At 34.0% G+C, this 23274-nt stretch overlaps 1 protein-coding gene across 2 annotated transcripts in view; it reads right to left on the bottom strand.

Moving 5' to 3' along the window:
- The window catches only part of Polr3A (RNA polymerase III subunit A), a 33564-nt gene that overhangs the window by 6807 nt on the left and 3483 nt on the right, over window positions 1–23274 (bottom strand). For both annotated transcript variants that reach the window (XM_071585030.1, XM_071585031.1), the window contains exons 10-21: window positions 20754–20865; window positions 19127–19324; window positions 16536–16671; window positions 15101–15350; window positions 11864–12063; window positions 8463–8576; window positions 6539–6696; window positions 6074–6182; window positions 2653–2821; window positions 1836–2011; window positions 1554–1671; window positions 1323–1452 (exon numbers count right to left, since the gene is read on the bottom strand). In XM_071585030.1, coding sequence (XP_071441131.1) covers window positions 1323–1452; window positions 1554–1671; window positions 1836–2011; window positions 2653–2821; window positions 6074–6182; window positions 6539–6696; window positions 8463–8576; window positions 11864–12063; window positions 15101–15350; window positions 16536–16671; window positions 19127–19324; window positions 20754–20865 — 1870 coding nt within the window. The remainder of the gene's footprint in view (window positions 1–1322; window positions 1453–1553; window positions 1672–1835; window positions 2012–2652; window positions 2822–6073; window positions 6183–6538; window positions 6697–8462; window positions 8577–11863; window positions 12064–15100; window positions 15351–16535; window positions 16672–19126; window positions 19325–20753; window positions 20866–23274) is intronic.

Here is a 23274-nt window from a genome sequence, read left to right as displayed (position 1 = left end):
CTTAACAACATTTATCCAGCCATAAATTTCACCAAAGAATCAATGGAGGCAGCACTCCTTGATGGCTTGGTCCAGAGAAAAGCAATGGAATGCATATGCAAGTTATCTTAAACTTAGATATCTTTCATCACAATCCTAAACAAAAAGTTTGTGCAATAAAAATACTCAAACATGGTGTGACAATTATCAGTGATTATGACAGTCATGAATTGGAAAAAGAATACTTTCCCTTGGCCCTGAAAGGAAATGTTTGCATCAAAAACTTCATCAAAAGTGCTACGAGAGACTGAAAATAACGATGAGAATTGCCCCCAAATAAAACCTAAAAGTATTGTATTGGCAAAATTCCCTTTCACCTATAAAATTGCCAGTGGTCTGAAGAAGAGTAATTACTTGACTCAATTCTTCACCATGACCACTTTTCATATACTAACTAAAGTAGGAGGAAGGGGCAGTTCTTTCCTCTGTGCCACCAGTGGTTTCTCAGGAAAATCTTGGACCCACAAAATGACACAACTTGGGTGTAGTTGAGGGTGCCCAGATGTTGTACATGGAACTCAGACTCTGCTGTCAGTAGTCCAATGCTCTACTCAATGGACTACACTACCCTTTAGTGGTTTATGTCTCAGAAAATCTTATTACAAGCTAAAATTATCAATATCAACATCAGGATTCCGGAAAACTTCACTGCCAGAGATGTTTAAAAAACTATCCATCAACAACACTTCAAGTATACCACCATCAGAAATGCAGACAATTTACTACAATTAGTTTTCCATTACTGCCTCTCTTTGGATACCTTCACAGTTTCTGACTTTTGATGTTTAAGAACAAACTTTGTTTTAGAATCATTTTTGGAATTATCCAAGAATTAGATTGAATGCACAAATATATTTTTGCTTATGTGGTATTGGACATGATCAACAACAAGTAGCACTTATATTTTCAGTCTGACCTCTTTGTAGCCATGCCCTCAAATGGATACTATTACTATCACCAATTTACTATTACCTGTCACCAACATATCCTCAATTAAATTCTCTAAACCTCAGAAATGCAATTTTTTGGAGCAACAGAACCTTCTGTGTTTCTTAAAGATGCATGCTTCAAAATTTCAATCCTTCAGAATAAGGGTTACTCATTTAAAGGTTAATCATGCACCTGGCTTAATATTCTAAGCTTGGTAATATGGTATTTGGGCTATTAAAATAACCCAAGAGAGAAGGCAATGCCGGTGAACTAGCTGGACTGTACTTCACGTCCAAGTAGTGTTGAAATATTATGATACAAGCTTCCTTGGGATGATATCAATTCAAACTAACCTCTCCAAGAGTGGTCTTTTCAATTCTTCCTTTAACTCTTCGAGCATATTCTGCACTAATTTCATTCTCTAGGAAGGCTGTTATGATTGGTGTGCTGATGGTTTTTGATGCATTGATGATCTCTTTAATCCTTAAAAGAAAACAAAGTTTTATTATAATAGCTTAGATCACATTAACTATGAATATTAATCATTAAAAAATTATATTTACAACATCATTAATCATTTATACCTAGGCACACCCTGGGTTATGTTCATTGAAGCAACTCCAGCAAAATGAAATGTTTTTAATGTCATCTGAGTACCAGGCTCTCCAATACTTTGTGCAGCTAATGCTCCAACAGCTGTGCCTATAGAATAGTCAAAATTTTAAACTTCATTATCAGTTCAATAAAATTAACAGACTAGGGCATAAAATAATGTACTATGTTAAAATAGACTGCACCATTGGGATAACAGTGATCAACCAACACAAATAACTGCACAAATGTGTATCTGCAGGGCATATACATACCAGGTTCAATTCTGGAGCGCATAAACTTTTTACAACAAATGTCAAAGAACTCAAGCAACTGGCTAAATGTTATTCTTTCCAGCTGGCATTCCACTTTGCTTAGATTTTTTTTGTTATCAAGACCAAACTGCAGATGTACTTTCACCACACAACGAGCGTAAGATTTCACAAAAGAACTGAAAATAAATTTAAACAAGAAGAGTTGTAAGTATTTTGCATAATATTTGAAGATACATACTTATTAACAAAATATTAGATATATGACTGATCAATAACCATCCTATTATAAAGTTGTTAATTGCTCATTGTCTAGTTTAAATATTTCTTTTAACTCCTCATCCAAAAATGGGGATTGTTTGTTACCTGAGATTGAAAAATTGCAAAATAGGAAAAAGTTTTCATGAGTGATCCAAAAACAAATAAAAAAATCATCCAGATCATGTCTAAATATTCAAAAATAGACAAAACATTATTAATACAAACTGAAAAGGATAACTATAAATGACTTAACAATTGACAGGATATCTGACAAAACTGAATAAACCACAAGAACAGCACATTCAAAAAGGATTCATCTTCACTGTCGCTAGGGACACAAATGGATGGGGAGGGAGAAACCCAGGCCAATTAGCAGTGGACTAAAGATCAGGAAAACCATGGCATACATGCATGTGATTCACTCCAATAGAATGGTGCTCCAGACATATAACTATGCCATCTGCATTGGATGTGCTAAGCCACACATGAATGTTGATTAGTTCAAGCTCCTCTCCAAGGATGTATTACTTTTCAACGCTAGATAAGGAATATGCCTCACATTAGTTCATCCTTGAACTCTTTGCTGCATGTGTTATACTGATCAGATTTCATTATTTGTTCTGCCAGATGGAGAATGCTTGCACCATCAAGTGGGTCCTCATCAGCAAACGGAGATTTTGCTTTCACATGCTCCAAAACACGCACAAAGTCCACTGGTTTATCTTTTCCTGAGAAGAAAATTGAACTTCGATTAATCTCATTAGCTAACTCTCATTTGCAAAGTTTCTTTCATTATTATATTATACTATACTATAAAATTAATCACCAAGATAACCACTTTTTATCCCGTGTGATTTTTTTACATTTCTCTCAGAGATACGGTACATCATCTAGAGATGTGGTTCTTGAGATGGACACATTCAAAAAAATTACCATAGCACATACATCTACACATATTTTAGGATTATCAAGGCTGTCTTTTTATTAGATTCATTCTAATACTGGTTTCCTATGATATACAAACATAAATTGAAGAATGTTAGCAGTTAGAACATTTTTTTAGCCTTACTTTTTTAAAATAAAATTTCATTAAAAATCTTAAGTTTACTGCCCTGAAAAGACTACCAGTCAAGGCTTTTGTTTCCACAAACTATTTGACTCTATAAGTTTTCTCATATTCATGGATGTATTTTTAATGGCACATATTATATCATTATGTTTTTTTACAAAATAATTTAGAGCTTGTTTATTGGGGGGGTGAAAAATTGGGATAGTCCCCAATGAGTTGAACCAAAAATTAAAAATTAAATTATACTTGATTAAACTGGGGATGAGTTGAATTAGCCTGCTTGTTTTATAAAAGAAAATTCACATTTTGCTAGCAATTGATCAAGCATTGAATGCATTATATCAGTCATAGGAAAGGTTTACATGTTCACCAGACTCTTAAACAGACACTCCAAACTGCATCAAACTCTTCTTTAATACATCCTTTCATTCTACCCAACATGCCTATCCTTGCACCAATCCTTTCTTTCTCTTCCCATTCCTAGTTTGCTTCACTTTTTTTTCAATCCTCAGCGTTCTAACACCTTTCAAAATACTTTGCATCCACTTATCCTGCCTCCCTTCGATTTCTTTCAACAATCTCTTATGCATAAGAGTATTTTTTAGCCAATTAATAATCCTCAGAATTTCAATTTCTGTGACAGGAATAAAAGGCGTAATCAGTGATTATCTTAGAGGCCGAACTATTCGTGGATGACTGGTTAAGAAATTGATTAGAATGTACTTTAGTTAAGTAATCATCACATAAATTTGAAATTTTTTGAAAATCTGATGTCCTTGTACCATCACAATAGATCGTAGGTATTTTACTACTGCTAGTTTTAGTTTTTCCTGTTTCTTGCTTCATGACATTCCAAATTCTTTTAGGTTCATTATGTGTAGAGTTATTGGAGTGTTGCTATTCAAGGTCTGTAAAAAAAAAATGAGACTGGTCTTTTGCAAACTGCTTGACAGATCACAATCAGTGTGGTGTTGCATCTGTGAGAAGTAAAGCACCACCTTGCCTGTGCCCCTATTTCGACTAGTCTCCACACAACAGCGATTCTTGTCTGAGCTTGCACATGGCTTGCCGTACAAATTCTTGTTGGTGGGAAAGAAGGTGTTAGAGAAGCAGCATGGGTGCATTTAATTTTGTTTTAATTTCAGGAAAAGGGTAATTGAAACTTATGCAATGATTCAGGAGGTATTCAGCAATGAATCTATGAGTTGGGCAGTTTTTTCATTGGTACAACTGCTTACAGTCTGGACAAATCTTGACCGATGAAGAACTGAGATTTGAAGGTCAATCGATGTCAGCAAATGATGCCCACATCAACAGTGTGAATGATTTAGTTTGTGCAAACCATATGTTAACTGTCAGGGAGATTGCAAATGAAGTTAACATTAATGTTGGATCATGTTTCACCATTTTGACAGATATTTTGGGTACGCACCACATCACCCAAAGTTGTGCCATGTCAACGGATGAACAGAGGCAAAAACATCTTGACATCCGCCAGGAACAGCTCGATTGTTCAAACGAAAACCAAAACTTCTTAAAAACAATTGTTACATGCAACAAAACCTGAATTTATGGTTATGATATAGAAACCAAAGCCGAGTTTTCACAGTGGAAGGGGCCATCTTCCCAACGACCTAAAAAACCTTGGGTGTTGCAATCGAACATGAAGGTGATGATGTTGATTGTTTTCTTCAATTGGGAAGGGATTATTCATTATGAATACGTCCCCAAAGGACAAACAGTGAATGGGCAGCACTATTTAGAGGTCATGAGAGAGTTAAGGCATGCCATGTTGTGGAAGAGACCGCAAATGTGGAAATACAAATCTTGGTGCTTTCATCATGACATCATCGCACCAGCTCACAAATCATTGATTGTTACAGTTTTGGCCAAAAACAGCACACCAATAATCCCCCAGCCACCCTACTCTCCAGATATTGCTCCAGCAGACGTTTTCGTGTTTCCTATGTTGAAATCCACCTTTTAAAGGACATTGATTTGAAACTATTGAAGACATTCAACAAAATTGTACTGCAGACTTAAAGGCTGTTTTTAAAGGCCTAAAGAAGCATTCCAGGCAGCATTCAAAAGTTGAAAAAAGCATTTGGAGCATTGCTTTGGCAGCCAAGGGTTGTATTTAGAAGATGATAAGAACAATCAAAGGGTAACTAATAAAATCAAGTATTCATTCCTAGTGTCTCATATTTTTTTAACTGATCTTGTACAACTTCTTCTCCTGGATAATATAAGTTCTGTTTTACAATAATGTTTATTGTATGATTTAAACACTGGATTTTTTGAGTCATTACACTGCTTTTATAATGCTTTTATTCTATTGTAAAAAATAGCCATTCCTCCTGTTAGCCAGAGACTAAAATTTGATTTGGTTTTATTTTTATAGACTTAAGAATTAAGAATTTTTTAAAGAGGAATTGCAACATTATCATGATAAGATATGAATATTCATAATGTCGAGACCTTTAATATTAGATACATATATTTAAAGGCAACCTTCGACCTTACTTTTGATAATAGTATTTTAAAATATTGAATGCTATAAGGACCATATGTGTTTTCCATATAAATCCAGTGTCTGGCTTTTGGTAGAATATTATCATAAAATAATGATAAAAGAATTGGTTCGTGTCTAGTACAAATGATACGAGTGGTTTACTCATAAAAGTCACTCTCAATGATGAATTGGCCGAGACATGAATTAATCCTTGTTGGGCCATTAATGATCAAACATCCAAAATATGAGCTTAGATTGTCTTTGAAATTTTGCTTGATACATTTATATTATTTGAAAATGTTTTATTTTTTTAAATGGTGGAAAATAAAAATTCATAAGACTAGGAAACTGTGAAAATACATAAAAAAAGTTAATCCCAGATAATCTTACTACATTTACCTTCCATGTATGCAGGATCCAAGCCATCTCCACCATAGACAAACTGCACTACTTCTCCAAGTGAATTTCGAACAGTGTCATCATATTGAACACAAAGGTCTTCTAAGGCCTGAAGAAAAATACAATTTACAGAATTGCCCATTTATATCATGCAATCTGGAAGACAGCATAGCCAGAGCATGTACAGTATAATGCTCGTACAAATAAAAAATATAGTCTAAATATTATTTCAATATTACTACACAATAAAATGCAAACAATGAATAAATCAATAATTAAAACAAATACCATAAAATTGATAAAATTCCTCCATCATTACCAACCACATATAACACTGTATTAACAGTCTATCCTGATGACTAAGAACATAAGGACCAACTACCATGTTTATTTAAGACTCAATGATCTTAAGATAAGAAATTGTGGCCAATAAGACACGTCATACATTAAATTGGTACAACATACCTTAATTAAACGTCGCTGCATGTACCCAGTTTCAGCTGTTTTCACAGCTGTATCAACCAGACCTTCTCGTCCTCCCATGGTGTGGAAAAAAAATTCAGTAGGCGTCAGTCCAGAATAGAAGCTGTTCTCAACAAACCCCTTAGCAGCAGGGATTTTAGCTAAAATAAAATTTTCAAACATAAATATTTTATCTAACAAAATTATTAAATATCCACTATACAGCAATGAATATTGTTGCATCTGCTAATGATATACATAAGTAAGAATTATATTGAATGTTCTCACTTTTCTAGTTATTCAAAATCCCAATGTAATATACTCGATTTTGCACTGCCAACAATAAGTCATTTTATTAGAGCCATAGCTGAAATTCAGATACTTTGGCTGATCACTGATATTTTCAGATAGACATTTGAAAATAATAGCTTGGCCCACTGTTAAAAATTGGCCGCTAAAGGATGTTCAGTTAAAAACAAGTGCTTTCCAGATAGTATATGTATGAGAACTCAAACTAATCCAAGGAAAAACACAAACAGGATTGATGGTCCAAAAATCAAATAGATGAGAAAATTAAGTCCTAAACAAATATTAGAAGCGCTGGAGCATTCATTTTGACCATTTAAAAAATTCTAAATCTTCCTTACGCATGAATACAAGTTATTAATTTCCATGACTTTATTAAATTATTGAACTAAATCAACAGGCTATGGTTTTTTACAGCTGAATTAGTGTACGAAATATTTGTACATATATCTAACAGACCTGGGAAACCATAACCGGCACAGGGAAAGGAACTGGCCCCCCTACCCTGATGTGTGAATTTTCACACACCATGTAGGGCTTAGTACTGGGTGATCTCTACCATCACCTACCAAACCGACCTTCGGGTTGATTACTGTGTTTATGGTTTTTTATGGTTATATCTAACAGAACCATAGGAGTAGTAGCAGCAGTTTTTAGGTGAGGCGACCGACAACTATGGTCATTTGAGCCATTAGGGGTGGATGGGAAAAGAAGGGTGGAGAGAAGAAAGCCGGTGCCAGAATTAGCCTACCATTAACAAAAGGCACCAAGGTCCAGAGTTTAACATCCCATCTGATGGATGGCGTACTCACTCAAAGTGCTATCCACAAAGCACTCCAAGTAGGGATTAGGATACCACTGGATGGATGTGTAGTTTTATCACATGCCATATCCACATTTCGCTTCCCATGATTGGTGTCATTTGACCATCCTCTCTAAGTAAATAACAAAACTTGACAACCCATACGTGAGAAAAATGGCACTTTGAGTTGGAACGCTGTATCCTACCAATTGCAGATCTTCACTGAAATTCTCAAGACTTCCTCACTTTTCTTTCTCTCACACATGTAATCTGACAGAAGAATATCCATTGAGTATAACATGTATAACATATTTGCCACTCAATTTCACTTAAAAATATGAAGAAATGGATGGTAACTCATTTGAAAATGAATATATGCCAGCAAACAACTAAATGAGTGAGATCAAGCATCTTTAAATCAAGGTCTTTATGGGACAAACTAAAGAAAACTTGTTAATAATGATCAAAGACAGCTAAAAAGAGCTACATTGTCAGAAAACTTAAAAAGGTGTAACAATTGCAATGCTGAAGAATATGAGTACTAAGAGACGTGGAAAACAGAATCTATGAAGTATAATGCATGCTTTTTGGCTCGGTGTACATTTTAGACTCTGTATTAACTTACTATTCACATTATTAGTCTACAGCAGTATGCATAGTGGGGATGTTATCCCATCCAAATTGCAGCATATTTCGGGATCAATTATTTTTCTCTTCAGGGTTTTTACCAATAATCAAGGTCCAATTTTGGATCAAAATTATGATTATTCTTTGACTGAGCATATTAATTTTAAGTAAAAGACTATATTTAATCCTTACCATGCCTATCAAAGTGAGGCAGAGCTCGGTCTTCAAAACCATTTGGTACTCGTTTCCCACTAATAGCTTGCTGACCCACACAAGCTATCATTTGAGAAATATTGATGAAAGAACCTGGAAAAGAGCATTTATATTGATATTAAACATATCATTGGCAAGGGCATATAAAGTCATTCAGCCAAATGTAGGTACAGAGACATTAAACATTAATATGATTGAATGCAAGACAGACGCAAAAGGATTATTTAAGAAAGCACTATATTAACTTGGGTAGGCTAACATCCCACAAACCCTGATATATGGGTTTACTTTGTCAAGGAAATACCCATATGTGCCTAAGTTTCATTTGGCTCCATTTCTGCAGTCAATTTACAAACTCCAACCCCATTCCACAGCCTAAAAACAAAATTTACACCAATGTAGAGCTTTACATTCAACCATATTTGCTCATGTAACCATATATTGTTATTATGCTAGTTTACAATTCCCCAAATAATAAAAAAAAAATCATGTTACACTTTTCGGATCAAACATTTACCCCAAAAATTTTTCCAAGAAAAGCAATTTGATCTTAAGCCAACAACTGTTGCATTTATTTTTTTTCTGAACATCCATTGTACATTGAAATTATTATTCATCACTCACTTACTGATCTTTTCTTTTGTATTTCCCATTCTTTATCAGACCTAAAATCCCTTTTAATCCAGATGATTATATCCATGAAAGTGACTCACCTATGTGTGACAAAGTATGATGAAAATGTGCAAAAAGTGAGACACATGCTCAATTCTGATTGACCCCTAAGTGTCAAGATGTTAGCAGAACAGTGTAATATTCAGAAAACCACAGTGCATTGCATTCTTATAGAAGATTTAGCCATGAGAAAGGTGTACCAAGATGGTCCCCAAGGTGCTGTCAAAAGACTGCTTGTGTCTTGCCTTGGACCACAGTGGAAGTGACCTGAATTTTTTAGGATAGGGGATTACTGATGACGAGACATGGATCTTAGAGTATCACCCAAGTAAAACCCCTTCAAGTACCATTTGGACCCCTGAATCATGTCAAAGAGGCCAAGACAAGGTGCCTGAACAAGATTCCTGTTGATGCCTTCCAGGAAGCATATCAGATGCATGGCAGAGGCGCTGACATTGGTTCGTCGATACTTAAGGGTGCTTTTATGAAGAATTTTAGCAATTTATACTTTGATCTGCCATAGATTTATTTCAGGTATTGCTACAATGCCTTAAATTCTTCAAAGTACATCCCATAAGAATCGACACACTTATATCAGAGGCTTTTCCACGACTTGGGGGTAGTTAGACTCCGGAAGGTCTTTAAGGGTACGCATGGAAGCTTCTTTGATGGCACTTAGGATCCCAAGGTGGCGTTCTTTCACGGAGGATTTCACTTTTGGGAATAGGAAATAGTCAGCTGGTGCCAGGTCAGGGCTGAAAGGGGTTTGGGGAATCGTCGCGATGCCATTGCAGATGGTCTTTGCAAGTAGACACTCGACTCTGCTCTTGGTCATCTGACAAAACCTTCGAGACGAATTCAGCACAGATCCTTCACACCACCAAATTTTCAGTGATAATGTAGTGCACTGTCATTTTATCAATGCCAATACAGCTTGTGATCAGGTGTACACTTAACTGACAGTCTATATTCAGCACTTCACACACACATCAAGAAAAAATGGTTACCAATACTTTTTATACAAACCTGGCATTATCTACGCACTGATTTTGAAATTATTAAACTAACTTAGACTTTGAACTCATTACATCTATTATTTATTTTTCAGGATCTGATTCCCAGAGTAAAGGGACTCAAAGTATTTCAACAAAAATCCTTTAATATTCCATGAGTCATGCTGGCTTAATTTATTCAAAATCTTTCGGTTTGTCATTTATTTCAATCTTGTAACAACATTTTGTTTTCAAATTCCCATATTTTTTTAACATATCCAGGTTCAACAATTAGGTCTGCATTACTACTGTGTTAAATGGTTTGGTGATTCAAAAAGGTAAGGTTCACAACAATAGCAGTAATAGCAATTGAGCACACCACACTTTTATTAGAGCATGATTTTCCATACCTCATTTACAGCTGCAGAATTGCTAGCATCAGTTTTTTCTTTGCATCCATTGCATTACAATGGAAAGGCATCATTAAAACAGAGTCTAGTATGATATTCCCCAGTGATACAACCCCACACTTATGGTCAGAGGTCATTGATGCTGGTAAATACAAGATTAAAACTAAGGCAATTGTCTGCAGTATAAATAGGAAAGAGAATCTCTGAGATACATTATGAGGGATAAGGGACTTGGCCAAGAGGAACAGCAGAGAAAAGAAGATTCCTAGAGATGGAAATGTGGCACTAGAGGAGAATGATGAAAATAAAATGGATAGGTAGAGTAACCAATGAAGAAGTAATTCAAAGAGAGGGTGAAGAGAGAAACTTAAGGAGGCTAATTAGGAAAAAGAAGAGGGAGAGTGATTGGACACAACCTGAGGCATGATAGGATACAGAAGACCATAATTGAAGGAAATATATAGGAACATAAGATTTGGTGCTTTCCCGGCGTATTTGATTCGTGAAGGATTCTCGGGTTTTCCACCGGGTCAAGGGTTCCATATTGGCCGACGTTTCGTTTCATATGGAACCCTTGACCCGGTGGAAGACCCGAGAATCCTTCACGAATATAGGAACATAATTATGGAGGAAATCGAAGGATAAACTATGAGAAGCAGGTAATGGAAAATAATAGTGCAAGAAGGTATGATGAAATGAAGTGATAGAGAGAGTAATAATTATAGTTTTGGGACCTGCCCAAAAACTAATTTTCAGATTGATAACTCATGAAAATGAAATAAAAAGATGAAAATATATTAAGAAATTTTGCACTAATGCATAATTGATATAAGAAAGTGACCTGGAAAGAACTGCATTATTTTTAATAAAAAAACAGAGAGCCACCAAGACATGAACTTGAAACTTATGTTCATTTAAATAAATATTTAATTAATTATGACTAGCAGGAAAAAACACAAACGTATCCTGAGTAGCACATCTTTGAAACATTATAATTGGTTTGCAAAAAAAATTTTTTGGCATTAATAAAATGATTTCTCAGCATGATGGCCTCAAAATCAGAGTGCAAAGGATAGGTGGGGTTTACTAGAGATAACATAATATTCACAATGTGAGTTCATATGATACAGTTCACTATTTTTTTGACTGCATCGACTTCCATTGTCAGTTATATTTATATCAACTTTTTCTATGAAAGTACTGCCCTCTTTACATCTTCAATTTTAAAACACATCTTAACTTAGTATATAATAATCACACAAAAAAAATCAATTGATTACTTAAAAGTAATTCCACAATCAATTACCTTTTGATCCACTCAAGGCCATAATAAGAGCACTGTTGCTATGGTGAAGTTCCTTCAGACAGGATTTTCCAGCTAAATCTCGAATAACAGAGAGTTCTTTGAGAATAAGGGCTTCCAATGTTTCTTCAGCAGAACATCCAGGTTGAGTTTGAAGAGTTCCACTATCTAACTGTTTAATAAATTCATCACACTGCCCATACCTACACACAGTAAAATAATGACTTGTTACACATGTACAATAAAAATTCAAATTAAATATTTTATTAAATTGTATCAGGGATATTTTATAATAATAAATATAATTTTATAATATAATAAATAACTACAACAGAGAATTTTTGGAAAGTCTTTCCAGGAATCCATAAACAGGAAACTATGAAGTCACTGATTAATGCTTGCTCACAGAGAACAATGTAGTTGAGACTCAAACAAATGAGATGAACACAGATAAAAAGTACCGATAACATACAGCTCGCCATGGAACAATGCATGCATTATTTGACTTACAGGTAGGATTGCAGTGAACATGTAGAACCAAACAATTTGAAAATTATGATGACGTCAACAGAGGAGACCTTTTTTGTCAACTGAGGGTAGAAACTCAAGACCCTAACCAATAACATACTAGGTGATGCAATGCTGTTAGAGCATTGCATCACCCATCATTCCCATTAATTTTATGCACACACTAAAAAAGTGGTATATTTAACATAAATAAACAGTTTTGCAATGATATTACTTGAAAACAAAATATTGATTTGAAGATTAAAAAATACTCTAACCATCTGGTATGATTTAACACACCAAAGTTTTATACATATTTCATTCACATATTATGAAGAATTAATGTAAATGATTTTGAAACCCACCAAATAATCAAATTTTGATTATTTATTGAAACAACCAAATTTCATCATCATCATCACAACAGGTAATCATAACTTTAAAGGCTAACTAGAGTAGAGTTTCCTAACATTCCTGATTCACAGTGCCTTGGTGCCTCACAATGTGTCAGAAGTTTTCCCTGGTCTTCCGACAAAATAAACAAACCTCCTAAGGATTCTCTGTGGCTGTTTTGGATTTCTAAATTGATAGATTTTCTCTTTATTTTATCCTTACCAGGATAGTGATCATTTCTTATATGGAAGATATGCTTAGTATTTCACATTTTGCTAAAATATCAACAGTTGATAATCTATCGAGTGCCAATGTAAACTGAACAAAATATACAATTTTGTTGAAGAAGTGGAGTTTTTGTTCAAAAAACTGAAAGATTTTGCATGCACCTCAGGTGAAATGTTCATATTACCCAATATTTTGTTCCAAATCCTATTAAATTAAAAGTATGAATGAGGTATATTTATTCTATTCTCCAGGAGGAACATTTATAATCTTGCTCTGAAGCAACAGTTGCAAAGTTCCATACTTAAAACACAATTAATCCATCCTGCCTAATTATCTACATCTACTTAATACCCCGCAAGCCGCCGCAAGGGCGTGTGGCGGGGGTGTTAGGACACCACCCGTAATTTAGAAAAGAAAAAAAAACCGCATGCAATTACCACAAAATAATATATCCACAAAAAAAAACATGGCATACATTCATGCATGAACACTTACACCCCACACACATGCAAACACTCAATCTACATCTTACATACACATGCACCTAGTTTATCTTTGTGGTCTGATCTACCTAAGTAGTGTGGGGCCATATATTCTATTGTTTCAGGCTTCACTTCGTGGAAGTATTTAATATCCATACTAAAAAGAAAGACTCGTACTTTTCCACAGATTTTATTATACGGTACAACGCGTTTCACCGACTTGCGACATCATCAGGTATTATAATTCCTTCAGTGTCATAGTTAAACTCATTTGTTCTGAACCTTTCTAAAAGTCTAAGCCTTGCTTGTTCTCTCCGCACTTCAAGTGGTTCCCAGCCTAAATCCCCTAAGAGACCTGTCACACTTGTGTTCTTATCATAACAATTTTTAACGAATCTAGCGGATTTTCTCTGGACTTTATCTAATTCTTTTTGCCAAATTTTCTCCCACGGATCCCAAATACTTGCGGCATATTCCAAATGAGGTCTAACTAGAGCAAAATAACACCTCTCTTTAACTTTTTCATTACATTTCCCCACCACCTGTTTAATGAAGCCAAGTTTCTTTAAAGCTGATCTGCATATTGTCCTGATATGTGCTCCCCATGAAAGGCGTGGCGTTAGAACAACCCCCAAATATTTAACTTGATTTGCCGTAGTCAATACTGAACCCTCTATTTTGTAGTTTATATCCTGTTCCTCGCTTCCTTTGTTCCAGAATTTCAAAACTGCGCATTTATCTATATTAAGTGTTATTCCCCATTTATTGCACCATTCTGAGATATTGTCTAAGTCTCTAGAGAGTAGCTCGCGATCTAGTTATTATTAATTATGCCTGTAACCAGTGACTCACTTGGTCTAACGTCATAATTTATAAGAGCATACCTAAAGAGGGAAAACTACTGTACTCTTAGATACAAGGGCACCCCTGTCCTGTTTAATTGTACCAGACATACAATTCTTTGGCACAAAATAATTATTGCATGTCTCACAGACCTATCTAAAATAGTGACCAACTTTGTCTAACTTTTTTTGACAAACTTTTACACTATCCAAAAATTAATTTTTTTAAACCATATTTGTGATTTTGTGTGGCCATAGGTTAGACAGTCACATGTATAGAGGTATCTGTATTGATATTCAATCATTTTGTATCAGTAATCCATTACAAAGGAATGATTAATTAAGAAAATACTGTGAAGCTGGCCTAAATATGCAGAGCTTTTAATTGATTCTAGATGAACAACTGGTTTATGCATACAAATGCATATTGAGTTCCATTTTTGGTGCAGTAAAGTATTATTATTTTAAAAGATATACGCCCTATTTCCAATTAATGACATGTACTTTGATTGGAAATAAACAAACTTATAAAATGGAACCTATTACTCTTTAACTGGTCAGTAAAATTGTATGCCACTTTATCAGTCCTTAAAACATTGGAAAATTAGTGTAAGATTAATTTTTTTGCACTTTTTAATCACATTGCTAGGATTGCGTCAAAAGCTAAAAAAAAAACAATTTTCAATGCAATCCATAATTAAATTAGAAATTTTTCTACCATAATCAAAATATACGAATAAATTTAATTACTTATCGCAAAATATAAAAAAAAGACAAAATAGACAAACCCTGAAGACAACAGCTCATTCTTTGCTTTCAGAAGTCCTGAACTAGGAGTTACATCACCAATTCCTATAGAAAAGCCTCGATTCATGAGAAAATATGATGCCATACGAGCAAGTCTCCACATGGCTGTAGCAGATATGTCTTCTCCCCAATCTCTTAGTAGCACATAGTAGATACTGCTTTTGGAACCAGAGCCAAGGGTTGATTTATCCATTGCACCAGCTATGAGGGATGAGTTGCGAATGACTACATCTGCAAAAGAATTGATTTAAGCTTTAAGACTAGGCCTACCTAAAGTTTACCACCACGTCACTGTTTTACAAGTATTTACATACATGTGGCTGCCATTATGAATAACAAGACTGAATTTCATTTTTAGTGATTAATTCAATTTTTTTTGCAATAGAAAGTAGACATTTTTTCCATTTTTCAGTCATTTTTACAGGGGTAAAATTATAGTTTTACAAGATCACAGAATTATCACCAAGTGAATAGCAGAATGTATTTTCAAAACAATTGATTTTGTGAATAATATTAAAAACTTTTAAGAAAGTCAAGGTATTTAAAACTTGTATTCTTTAAAAAGTACATAGACCGAATTTCATAGCATTTCATTATCTTAATGAAAGTAATTAAATTAAAATTGTGTTGATGGAAGAGAGATTTTTAATTGATTTCTTTTACATTCCTTATTTCATAAGGAATGTAAAAGAAATCAATTAAAAACCTTCTATTATACGCATTTGCTATTGGATGTCAATTAAAGCAAGAATGACAATGTAAAAAATATGAAAGCAATGCATTAACTACAGACAAAAATGAATGTCAGGTAACGGCAAGTGAAGATCCCCCAGGACATTATATCATGTTAGATGGAGTTGAAAGAATACATTTTTTACCACCAGAGCTAATAAAAAAAATTAGTCCTGTCACATTGTTAATGAATGAAAATTAAGAATGGTCCCGTCTGATTTCTTTCCTTCTGAGCATTTGTTGGGAGTTGGTATATATATTTAGTATGCCCTCTAATGATCAGTGTTTGATCACCAGACCTTCCAGTTCTTATTCAGTATTATATGAAAAAAAGTTACACAGTGGGTCACTGACATTAAATCCAGTACAAACCAAAATCTACACCACTTCTATCCAAACAACTGCCATCACCATTTATAGTAATTTTTAACTTCCAACAAATTTCTTTAAAACAAAGATCATTTAACATTTATATACCACTTTTAACAGATTCATATATTTCCAAAAATAATGAAGACAACAACACCTGGTGTCATATTTAATTCATGATGTGTATGGGAATAGAATATCTTAAAAAAATGAACAGATGGACTGAATATCTAAAATCATACAGAACAATCTAAAACTACAAGTCAACATTGTCGATAATCTAGATAGAGACCAATTTTAACATTAACTACTTACATGAATCATTCGTACAAAACTCTTCATTGGTGGTGTAAGCCCGGCCCTTTGTCTTTAGGTTGGCTTTAACAAGGCAGTCTTGATTAGGCCTTAATGTTAGACTGAATATCTGTTTCCCTGTCCACAGAGCACATGGCTGCAAGAAAGTTATGCATCAATCTTTCATTTGTATTTTTTAATTTTCTAATTTGAGCAAGTATGATATAAATATGAGCATGTATGTATCAAAAGTTTTTGTTAACATGCCATATGTTTCCTTTACAGTAATAACATCTAAATCTAACCAGCAATCCTATTTTCACACTGTTTTAATTTCAAATTTTACAATTCTTATAACTATTTCCTGGAGTAACATGACAAGGAAATAAATACAGGATTCACTCTGTGTTACTTTCATTGGAAGAGTATGTAAAAATTATAATAACCATTTAGTTTCTGTACTAGGGTGATGCAACTCAGCAATAGACTTCTTCTCTTCAGGCAGGCTATGTAACATAAATAATTGTGCATAAAATGGCTATTTATTTCAGACACATACCACAAAAACAACTATCTTGATATACATCCTTTCATTTATACTTAAATAGTTTTGACCAGAATTGCTGCTAATGGTAATTATTCATAAAAAACTCTAATTATTGTACTATTCCAGACAAAATATTCAATTTTCTTGGGAAAAACTCTAGGACTAATCAATAAATGGGAAATCTGCACCTTATGCATCCTCTATTCATCAACACTACCCAGTCATTTTTAATGTAAAAGCAGTTTTTCCACTTAAAATTCAAAGTTTGTTATACACAAAAAATATTATTCCAACTCTCAGCCTAGAATTAATTCCTTTATAGAGGCCCCATGGAGAACCAGGCATTTCTATAGACGTGGCACAGGTTTGACAGTCCCTTTATTAAGTCAACCACAAATCTATCCAACTCTTCCCAACATTTTTTTTGGTTAATTTGCTGCATCTCCATAAATTTTCCATTTAAAACTGCCAATTTTTCATTAATATGTGAGTTTGATCAAGACATTATATTATGGTTATAAATAAATGCTGTTGCATTTAGATATGCAACCCTGAAACTTGTCATGGAGGTAATAGCCCAATACTTTATTTACAGTAATAATTCTTATCAAGGGAATGCTGTTGACTTGATGAACGTAAAAAATTAATTTTGCTTAGGCATTAGTTAATCTCTAACCACTGAAAACAAATGAAAGTAATTTCAGTGTTCTTAGAGAACTATTTTGCCAGGGTATCATGCTTTGAAAAACTTATCTTTATCTCCTTCTTAGTCAGAGAGTGCTACTGTCTGGTCGTTGTGGAAAACATGAATGACTTCTACAAACTCATTAAGACAAACTTATTATTATTAATCTTCTACCAGTTAATGTACAGATTGGATAGACAGCTTTTACATCAGTACATTTCCTCGCCTCTCCAAACAAAACACAATCTGACACAACAATAAGCCATTCTTCAATTCCACATACTTCTTCCCTCCATAACGTTCCACATGCCCATCCTATTCCTGCCCCTTTCTCGCTTGCCTTGCATTATCCCCTCCATCACAGTCTTCAACATAACATCGCCAATCAATTTGCTTTTGCTCCACCTTTCCTGCCCCCTTTGTATTTCTCCCAACAATCCTTTCTCTTCCCCTATCATACCTTACACCACCTCATTGGTTTCCTTTCTGTAAATTTCACCTTATACACCTTATTCTCCACATTCACTTTTCAAAAGCCTCTAATCTACACTTATCTTATTTCAATGACAATGTTTCCACTTCATATCAAAGTTTTGATGAGCCTTTTGTTAACATCCTTACTCAACATCCCTATCATCAATTACCTCCTTCAGGTGGAAACTTCTTTGCTTAACACAATTCTTCTCCTTATGGTCCTACAACTTCAACAATTTTGGTCCAAAACACTTCTGAGATAGATAAACTGTTCCACCCACTCTAGTTTGTGAACTCCTATTTTAATAACAAATTGAGTAGCTTCAGGCGTGATGTGGTGGAAGTCGAACATAATGGATAATGATGCTTCAATCAGTTATTCATCCTATTTCAATATTTGACTAAATTTTCTTCTTTCTCAAAAATCACATTATCTTTGTTCTAAAATAGACGACTACAAACGAAAATTGTAGAATTTCAAACCTTAAGATCACATTCACCAATTTGGGAGACTGGAGGAACGTAGTTATTTATTTAAGTAAGTTTTTTCAAGTAAGATATATCATGCAGACACTCAAGTCTAGAACAATGTCACATATTATTTTCCAGCTAGGTACTGATAAACATTTTATTTCATAACTATTTGAAATAAAATTTACAAATCTGAGAAATTACTCTTAGGGTTAAAAATATAAGGTCAAGCAGCAGGAGGGATATTACCCTAACTCTTCATAAAATGAGTGTGACTATAACTTGATGAATCAGTATATTTAACTCCACTTCAAAATACTACTATAAACTACTGCTATTTATGCAAGATTCATGAAAGCATATAAGTCTACTTCTAATCTGAATTACTAACAAAATTACAAACATATCACCAAATGTGGAAATTAGGAAACACACCTTCCAGATGGCTGGAGGAGGTAAATCAATTCTTGTATTGCTGTCATTCCCAGCAATGAAGGATGATGCAATCTGAGATGCTTGTCCGCGATCAAGGAAAACATCCTTCTGTGTCAATAAATAAGCTCCAGTGATAAAGTCCTGTGTTGGCGCAATCAACAGCTCCCCATTCCGAGGTGTGACCATATTAGATTTGTTCTGAAAGATATTTCAAGGTCATTGTAAAAAATTCCAGTGCAAACTAATTATTAAAAATGTGTTAAAATAATATGTAGGCAAAAAAACTGACTATTGAACAACTAGCATCAAAGTTTAACAAGATAATAAGAGTTGGGTGAATTCTTATAGTTCTACATTGTAATTAGGATACAAATGTCCTACAATCCTATATTCTCTACTACTTTGGAACAAAATAAACATGTGTAACAGAAGAGAATTTCAATTATGGATAATCTACTGAAATTAAAAGTTAATGCATAATTGAGTTTCTATTGCTCTCTCATTGAACTAAACGAAAGAATAATAATGGTAAATAAGTGTCATGCAATTTGATTCACAGCATAATGGGCTGGAAAAGCTGACATATTTATTAAGCAATCCATATGTTGACCTACCCTACATGAAAAATTTTAAGCAATGGTCCTTTTAAAACTCTAAAGAGAGTTAATGATTCAGTAGCTCTTCACTGCTCAGATAGTACTCTTGGCACTATCAGGATGCAATACTGAGACAGATATCTCTTACATATCAATAACTTTAAATCATATAGATATTAAATTAACATTGAAAAAAGGGAAAGACCAAAGTCTGGAGATATCCGAAATCATATAGTATGGAGTACACATATGGCATTAGAATACAAATTTGGCTAAGACCACACTTTTTGTTAAGACAAGAGAAGGAAATGATGCAGAGTTATTAAAAAACCATGCCTAATGTAATATTTAAGGTAAAATATCAACTATGCCATAGCAATCCAAGTAATTATTGCAAATATTTTTATGGAATTTTGAAGATAATCTTACATAATAGGATATTTATGAATGCAGAGTAATATGAAATATACAATAATTAATATCATTAGGAGCGAGAAAAACTTTGTTATTATCAAATTTTAAGTAATCAGTCAAAATTCTAATGAATAAAATCACTTATTAAAAGATATGGTAATGGAAATTACAGTTATGTGTGATTGCAAAATTTCTTATGTTCCAAATGTCTAGACCAAAAAAAAGGAATTAGATGTGTTGTTTACACACAATTTACATATTTTTATTATACAAGGCAAGATTTAATATTTCTGTTCAATTTTTAAAATGATATTTGGCCCTCCTCTCATTATAGGTTTAATAACATTTAGTAGAATCAACATTTATGGTTCCACTACAAAAGCATTACCCCAGATTTCCAGCCATTGTTTATAGGGCCAAACAACTATAGATGAAATACAAAAATACACAGTAAAATAACTACCGCCTCTTCAATTGTAGAAAACGTTGTAATCCTTTGAAATGGTTCATGACAGATAATGGAGGGAAAACAGTAACTCTTTCTGGCAAAAATACATACAGGAAATCAAAGAGTTACTGTAGAACAACAGTAATGCAGCAACAAATAATTTCCTCACCCCCATTAAAATAAGAGCTTCAGCTCGTGCTTCTTCCGTCTGAGGAAGATGAAGGTTCATCTCATCTCCATCAAAATCAGCATTATAAGGATTGCAAACACATTCATTAAATCTGAAACACAAACAGAAAAATGTTGTAGTTGAATTACTGAAGACTCACTAGCAGTCTAAAAATAAAAAGGAAGTTAATTACCGACATCACTATTTTATTCTTTTCTTAGAAGAAAATTAATTGCTATTCTTTCTTTACCGCACTTTCCTTTAATGCCAATTTTGTCATTACATCTTGTTCCTTTAAAGCCCCCAAAATTTCATAGTGTAAGAGGATGCCTCGGTAGCTTAACTGGCTAAATCACTCAGACAGACATCAAGGGATCCAGGTTTGAATCCCAGTCAAGGCGAATGATTTTTACACTTTGAAATTTCCGCATTTTAATGCATATTAGGAAATGTTTCCGATTAAATTTACTGTTGTGGCATCTCCAGTGGTTCTTTGAATTTAGGTTAATTACTGATTAATGACAGATTTAGAAGAGTCAAGCCCTTTTGTCCACTTGATTTCCACTGTGTGTAGGCTGAACACTGTTTTTGATGCCAGACCTGACATTTGAATCATAAAAAAATATGATTGATATTCTTAATGTGAGGCAAAAAATTAGTGTTAGTTTTCTTGTGTGACTGGTTTCCGCTTAATGCCTTCCCCTGGCCCAAACACATTCGTTCCTAGAGTGAGCAACAGAAACGAGTGCAATTCATTTGTGTAAGTGTGGAGAGCAAGTAAAATTACTTTAATCACTTAATTATGCTCATTTTTCAAGGGAATTACCACATTTTTTTAAGTTTGATAAAAAATTATATTATCCCACTTTATATTATTTACTCTATGATTTCAAGAAGGCTATTAATTCCAATTACTGTGTGATATAAAAATCTCCTATGGTCAAGTGCATTTGAAAATTAAATCAAATCAACCTGATACTGTCGTTTTCTGAACAAAAACAGGAGCATTCATTTGATTAACTTCCATTTAATGAATTTATCTTAAAAAGTCATTTCTATCCCACTCTCCAAAAAATTATTTCTGATATATATCAAATAAACAAGAACCGAAAAATAACTCCATAAAAAATTACATGCATATAAATATTTCATGAACACTTCTCACTCGTAAATCATACACACTTCTTCCTTACACAGAAATCATCAATTTCATAAAGGCAATGAACAGAATTGATTGAAAAATCTCTACAAATTCAGAGAGAAGAATATCTTTCTAACAAAAGGTATCCCTTTCAATCGCTAAATTGCTAATACCAAACTAGAGAAAGAAAATGTGCATTATTGATGAAAAATTTCTCATATTGACACATTTCTTTTATCAGAGTAACTTCTTATTTTAGGTAGCTCTTGTGTAAGTAAATCTTGTGTTGGCCATGAACAATCCTTTTAGCTGATTGCCAACTCAATTGGTCATTTGAACATTTTTCAAAAGTGGCTTTTTCCAGTCAAGCCTGGCGGGTATACTGTGCAACTTTTATTGAAAATAAGGGTTATTGCAGAGATAACAAATGAATTTTCCAAGGGACTGTGAGAGATGCCACGGCAGTAACTATTGACAGAGTTACCCACTGATATGCATTGGAATGCAGCAATTTCAGAGCTTAAAAATCATTCGCCTTGACCGAGATAAATCCTGGTCAAGGCGAATGATTTTTACACTTTACACAATGTTTAAGGTTGTTGAATGATTATAAACATGTTTAAAAAAAAATATATATATATATACATATATATAATATATATGTATGAATATACATATATATATATATAATATAATATACTACCTTGATCAAAAAGTTCCCGGAATAACCACCGTGTGGCGCTCCCATCGTTCCGATTTGAGTTCTGTTTTTTTTGTTAAATTGGTACATCTGTTGTTGATATTCCCTTTAAATCTTAGTGTCATAACTTGACATTTGCAAAAGTTACGGTCGGTTTTCGGTATGTCCATCAGTGCTTCCTGCGATTTTTCCATTACTTCCTCTCGGCTGCTAAAACGCGTTCCCCGTAATGGTTTTTTAACTCGATTGAACAGAAAGAAGTCACAGGGAGCCAAATCAGGTGAATTCGGTGGCTGTTGGATGGTATTTGTTGCATTTTTCGTCAAAAAATTACGAATAATGATAGCACTGTGCGACGGTGCGTTATCATGGTGCAAAATCCACGAGTTTTCTGCCCACATTTCTGGTCTCTTTCGGCGAATTGCTTCACGCAAACGTCTCATAACGCCCAAATAATACTCTTTGTTTACTGTCTGGCCTTCTGGCAAAAATTCATGATGCACTACACCGTTGTAATCCATGAAAACCGTCAGCATTGCCTTCTTTTTTGACTGAAAACGACGTGGTTTTTTTGGTCTCGGCTCATTTGGTGAACGCCATTCACTTGCCTGATGTCTGGATTGCGTGTCGTACTCATAAACCCACGTCTCGTCTCCAGTAATGATCCTTTTGATGAATGT

The sequence above is a fragment of the Hetaerina americana genome, unplaced genomic scaffold (genome assembly GCF_022747635.1).
Source record: "Hetaerina americana unplaced genomic scaffold, ioHetAmer1.1.p SCAF_2, whole genome shotgun sequence".
NCBI lineage: Eukaryota > Metazoa > Arthropoda > Insecta > Odonata > Calopterygidae > Hetaerina > Hetaerina americana.
The sequence above is the reverse complement of the archived record's forward strand: the minus strand, read 5'-3'. Positions and strand labels throughout refer to the sequence as shown.